At 41.2% G+C, this 6,000-nt stretch overlaps 1 protein-coding gene across 1 annotated transcript; it reads right to left on the bottom strand.

The window, feature by feature from the left end:
* Positions 1-2,333: 2,333 nt before the first annotated feature.
* On the bottom strand, positions 2,334-5,088 carry LOC126687177 (probable glycerol-3-phosphate acyltransferase 8). The gene is made up of 3 exons (XM_050381611.2): positions 4,631-5,088; positions 4,132-4,444; positions 2,334-3,376 (listed from the first exon to the last, which is right to left on the bottom strand). Exons 1-3 carry the CDS (start codon positions 4,942-4,944, stop codon positions 2,498-2,500), a joined length of 1,506 nt encoding a protein of 501 aa, XP_050237568.1. The 5' UTR covers positions 4,945-5,088; the 3' UTR covers positions 2,334-2,497.
* Between the last annotated feature and the right edge of the window lie 912 nt (positions 5,089-6,000).

Genomic DNA, 6,000 nt, shown 5'->3' on the forward strand with positions numbered 1-6,000 from the left:
CCCCAAACCAGCGTCTCCGCGCTGTGTCCCCGGTGGTAGATTCTCGTCTTGCACCCCCTCCCTTCGAGGAGGAGGAGGATCATTCCGACCTTCGTCTCTCGGAAAAGGGCGATCATGCCGACCTTCATCTCTCGGCAAAGGGCGATCATTCCGACCTTCCTCTCTCGGCAAAGGGCGATCATGCCGACCTTCGTCTCTCGGCAAATTAGCGTCACGATGATCTTCGCCTCTTGGTACTTGATGCTCTGTGGGACCCCTAGGTCTGGGTCGTGGGTGGTCGCTCCGACCTTCTTCTCTCGGAGGACGACTATCCTGAAACTCAGCAGCTTGGGGTGGAGGGACCACGGGGGTGGCCGAGGGATTGTAACTTGGGTAATACTGGGACATGACTGCAAAGTGCATCTGCTGGGCCTGGTGCAGCTGGCGAGCCATGTATTCTAAATATTCTTGAGCTTGTAAGACCGCCAGAGGTATATCCTGCCCAGAAGTTGTTCCTGTTCCCGTAGCCACCAGTGTAGCGTCTACCGGGAAGTTGAGTTGAGTGGGAGACAAGGTATTGTGGAGGAAACTTTGAGGCACGGTGGTTCCTGGGGTTGATAAGTGGGTGTGACTTGCATCTGAAGCAAAAGGGTTCGCCCTTGGATAGTTTTCCAACCCATATAAAGGCACAAATCCAGCTCCACTGCCGGAGGCCCTGGATCCTCCCACCTGAGCATTCGCCGGAGGAGTTAAGCCAGTGATCACAGAGGTCCGACCACTAGTAGAGACTCCACCAACCAAGTTAGCGTCGGTAACCGTAGTTCCCAGAGGATCTACCCTGTCCAAAACAGGATCATCAGCCATTGTTTCTTGTCAAGATCTGATCAGCAGCGTCAAGAGAACCAGAGTAGAACAGGGGAATACAAAACGTTTCCCACAGACGGCGCCAAGTGATGAATCACCAAACTAAATCCGAGCTGCAACGACCTGCACACCACAAGCAGACAGAGGTCAGAAAGAACTCCGGTGGGGGTCACCGGACGTTCACTCCGACGCTCAAGTAAGATTTGAGGTAAAGGAAGAAGAAGAAGAGAAAAGAGAGTGCTTAGAGTAGAGAAAAAGAAATTACCTAGGGTTTGTCCTTAAACCCTCTATTTATAGTTAGGGTTTAAGGACAAACCTGCCTTGCTGGCAGGCTGTGAGCCCAGTGGTCCCAGAATTCGGTTATGCTCACGTGGGAGAATATCCCTGCAGGTGGCGCGGTTTGTTAGGTGTGTCAGAGGGAACATTCCTCGCGTACCTGTCAGAAGATCTTCTGTGGTCTCAGGATCTGGTATGCGAGCGTGTGTTTCTGAACAAGACCTCGGAGCTCGGTAAGACTCTAGAGCTCGGATAACTTGGGGACCAAGTTATCAAGGTTTTGAGATCTGAAAATGTCTCGAAGCTCGGGTCACCAGGTCCGGTCTTTCGGGTTTATGAACTCGGAGCTCGGCCTAGGTCTTAGTTGAATGTAACTCGGAGCCCGGACAGAATTCCTGGTCCGACCTTATCAGGCATGATTGTCTCGGATGATGTTTGACTTCCCATCGATCCAGTGACCCCCCAAGTCATGTGCTCTATGATTTCAAGAAGGTCGGACATTGTTACCAGATCGGTGAAATGCTTGACTTAGTGATGTTCGTTCCTGGCGAGGTTGCTTCGCCCCTACTAGATGTGCTACGTTATCACTTATTAAATTAATTTTTATATATTGATACATTATTGAAGCACACCATATATACGCTGATGTAATTGTGAAAAAAAAAACAAATAAACTCAGAAAATTGATCTACTAAAAATCGAAGAAATGTAATTGCGACATCGCAACAATCGGGAAGAATTAATTGGTAGATTTTTTTTTAACAGAGATAGATAGCAAATAAAAAAGACAAAGCTAATAAAATCGAAAAGCAAAAGAAAAACTAAGGTGGACTATAAGAAGCTTTGGCCATTTGGGCCCATTGATGTGCCAACGTATTCGCCCGCCATGGAATGTATTGAAGATTGTCGAATTGAAGGAACGTCTAAGATGACAACTGTCTTCACAAATACAATAAAACCAAATTGCAATACTGATACAGTAAAAGGTTATAGCAAATGTTGAACATTACATATGTATGGTTTCTATTTAAGAGACCGCTATTTTAATTGAGCTGATCCTGAAATTGATTCAGCAGTTTGCATACCAAAAAATTCATGAAATCATATCATATCACAGAAAAACCCTCTCCGTAGTCCCAAATTGTAGTAGTTAATAAATTGGAAATGGCATCTATCATTATGGTCTAAACAGTACGAAAAACAAACAAAATACATCACAGGAAACAGAAGTTTAATTTGAAGAACAATAATTCAATAACCATTACAGCCAAAATTCAAAAATAGTCTCCATATGTATATAGTTCTATATTTAAATAAAGTTACACAGAAATCCCTCACAAACTGCCTAATTCCATTTCGAATTTCAAACATTCAAGCTTCACTTTTTGGAGTTATGGATCGACTCCACCTTGCCATCGTTCCCACCAAGCAACAAATACTTGTCCTTCCTAGTCAATCCAGTACACTCAAATCCCAACACATCACCCAACACCCTCTGCACATAATTCGCCACCTCAATCGACGATTTCCCGCCGGTCTTAACCGTCATATTTTCCGGTAACCGATCAAGAAACGTCACCTCATATACCGGCCTTGGATTCATAAAGAAAAAATAAGGGTCCCAGAATTTAACCCCACGTACAGTTGTTCCATAGAACATATTTTGCTTGCAATTAACTGCCACTGGCACAATCCTGTCACTCATTTCCGCAAACAGCGCGCTGAATCTCAACAAAAACTTCTCACGACATGTCGTTCCTTCTGGACACACAACAAGATCACCGTTTTGGAGCAACGACGTGATACGTTCAGCGTCCGCCGCACGATCGCGTGTTAAAGCGATGGCTGGGATCGGCGACAAGAGTCTGGAGAGACGGCTTACGCTGTATGTAACACACGAAACTTTGCGTCCGAGTGCTATTGCTATGATGATTGGATCCAATGCTGTACGGTGATTGCACACGTAGAGATTTCCTGGGGTTCCACGTGATGGAGCTGGAGGTGGGGTCCCGCGGATCACGAGATGGATGCCGAGCATCTCGTATGTGTACCGTACGATTCGCTCAGGGAGAGGGAGATTGAAGTACACGCGTAAGATGGAGAGCATGAATCCAAATGGCAGCCAGAGATAGGTGATGAGGGCATTGAGTGGGTCCGGTCGTTGAACTAAACGGCCGTCGTGGAAGATTATAGGACTTTTGAGACGATCACGCGGTAATGGAGTTGCTGATTTGCTGCGATGAACCATGTAGCCTTCCTGTTTTATTTACAGCAAAAGTTAACAGGTTAAATATGTGTTTAACTACAATTTGATTTTACTTGTGTTTTATTTTTATATTTGTAAATTCTCAATTTCAAATTCAATGTTTATTTTATTCATGAAAAAAAATTAAAGTCATCCTTATTTATAACATTAGATGATTAACATTGTGGGTCGGATTTACATGTGTTCATACTTGTACGATCAAATCCGACTTTTCCTAATATAAATACGATCAAATCCGACTTTTCCTAATATAAATCCAATCTGGATCCGATTCAAATCAAAATTTGATACTATCTGTTAAATTTATACGAATTTAGCTTTGATTTTTTGGGATCTATTTAAACATTGAGTTAAAACAATCCAAACTTGAATAAGTGTTTACCCAGTGACCAGCTCTAATGATAATTTAGTAGATAAGTAGATAACCTTGACCCTTATGATTTCACTGTTTGACCACATTATTAAATCTATTCTAAAAGTGGACCACCAACCCAACCTAATTGTACAGCTGGCACTCGCGGGCAGTTGGGATAGTTAATATTATGGGTCCCATAGGATTAAAAAGATCAACCAAAGGATCAAAAATTTCTCCTTACAGTTACAGTAGTCACTGTAATTTCTTCTTTCATCAATTTAGGTTTATCATATACTTATGCATTTGTAACCATATAGCTAGATCATAGATGATCACAATTAAATCAACCGCATAGTTAATCAAAGATAAAACAAATTAAAATACTACTAACCTTGCAAATGGACATGAAATCATGATCAGTTTTACGATCTCCAATCCCAAGATCAGGCGATTCCTCTCCAAACTCTTTCAAAATTGCCAACTTCTTCCATTTGCCAACTAAAACACCCGGCTTCTTAACAAATCCAGTAGCTCTCTTGGTTTTAGGGTTCACTTCAATCTCAGTACCTAAAACTTTATCCCCGCCAAGAAAATCCTTCACGAATGGCTCCACCATGATCGTCGGATTCGCCGTCACCACCACCTTCCTCTTGCATTTATCAAACACCTTGTAGCTCTCCTTCCTCACATCCGCGGCGTAAAACCTAGAAAATAACACAAAAATTAAATGAATTGAAACACAGACACTTCAATCAATCAACATGTCCTGTTTCAGTAACGTTTTGAATTATGTTTCGGACACAAAATTTTATTTTTGTATAGCTACTTTAAAATAATACAGTTTGTATAAGTGTCCCGTGTTCCCATATTCGTACACTAAGTGTTTTTACCTTGGTAAAACGGCACGAGAAACGAGCTCGATGTCACGGATCTTGACGCCGGCGAAGGAAATGAAGATAAGGATTTGGATGCCGATGGCTTCGGATATGAGAAAATAAGATATGATGATGAGAGGTAGAGAAAGAAGCAACACCAGCCCACGGAGGAGACTGCCGGCTTCTATAGCTACCAGCATGAAGTAAGGGAAGGAGCTACTGGAGACGAGCAGCGTGCCGTCGAGATCAGCTGCGATTGATTCGTAGGAGGAGCCGCTGCATGCTGTTATTGACGGAAAGTTTCTTGCTGTTTGTTTCGTCCGTGACATGACTGGGACGATGACTGTTAATTCTCTGGTTCTCTCTTTGAAAATGCTGTGTGAATATGATGGTGTAGTTGTAGCTTCTTATTTACTCTCTCTGTGTAGAGAGTGGTTATAGACAGGTAGTAGGAGAGGGAAGATCATAGTTTTAAATGCGGGGGTTAGATGTTTAAATTACTAAACAGGTTGAGTTGGAGAACTTTGACTTTTTTGCTTTTAGAATTTTATTTGTTTATCTATATATTTTTTTGCACTCTACAAATATTTGATGAATGATAAAAAAAAAATTAAGGATGTTAAAAGTTTTGTAATCCCTAAAGTTTTTCTTATTATTAAAGGATGAATTTTTAACGATCTAAACAGAATTTACTTATTGATAGTGTTTTTATTATTCAACTTTAATTGATTTCAATTTAGATATTAAATTATGGAAGCAAGGTATATAATTTAGTGACTTCATATTAAAACAAATATGTGGCAATTCTAGCTATTGACACATCATAAAAAACAAAAAGGCTTAATACATAGTGTCACGACCCAAATTATTGAGCCGAGACCGGCGCTAGGGAATGGGAGTGGTAGCTCCAAAACCCGTAGCAAGCCTAAAACCGTTATTAATTTTTTCGCGAATTAAAACATATTACTATATATAAAACGTTTTCAGACATTTTTTTTAAATAATATAATTCAAATATTGAAATATTGTATCCCTTTCCTGAAAACGTTTGCAGCACAATTCCTTAGAAACCAGGGTCTTACCGAGCGATATCTCATATCCAGCACCGCCCTGTTTCTGATCACAAACATAACCAATTCCTCTCAAGGCAATTGGTACTCAATTCAAACGGATAAAACATCACCTTTATAAATGACTTATTTATAAAATTTTGTTAGAGTTTACTTTTCGAATACCGTTTGAAATCGAATCATAAACTTTATACTGACACCTATTGACTACTGCAGCTCTATAAAACTTATACTTTGTGTGAGCCAAAAGGGCTGTTGACACAAAGGAGATGATCTGTCTGATCCGACTTCCACTACCTGCAAACATCAAAGTGA

This window comes from Mercurialis annua, linkage group LG6 (genome assembly GCF_937616625.2).
Source record: "Mercurialis annua linkage group LG6, ddMerAnnu1.2, whole genome shotgun sequence".
NCBI classification, from domain to species: Eukaryota; Viridiplantae; Streptophyta; class Magnoliopsida; order Malpighiales; family Euphorbiaceae; genus Mercurialis; species Mercurialis annua.

Coding starts and splice junctions, on each gene's coding strand:
- LOC126687177 (XM_050381611.2), bottom strand. CDS start 4,944: ATGTCACGGACGAAACAAACAGCAAGAAACTTTCCGTCAATAACAGCA. Junction 4,445..4,630: donor TCTCGTGCCGTTTTACCAAG/GTAAAAACACTT, acceptor GTTATTTTCTAG/GTTTTACGCCGCGGATGTGA. Junction 3,377..4,131: donor ATTTCATGTCCATTTGCAAG/GTTAGTAGTATT, acceptor TAAATAAAACAG/GAAGGCTACATGGTTCATCG.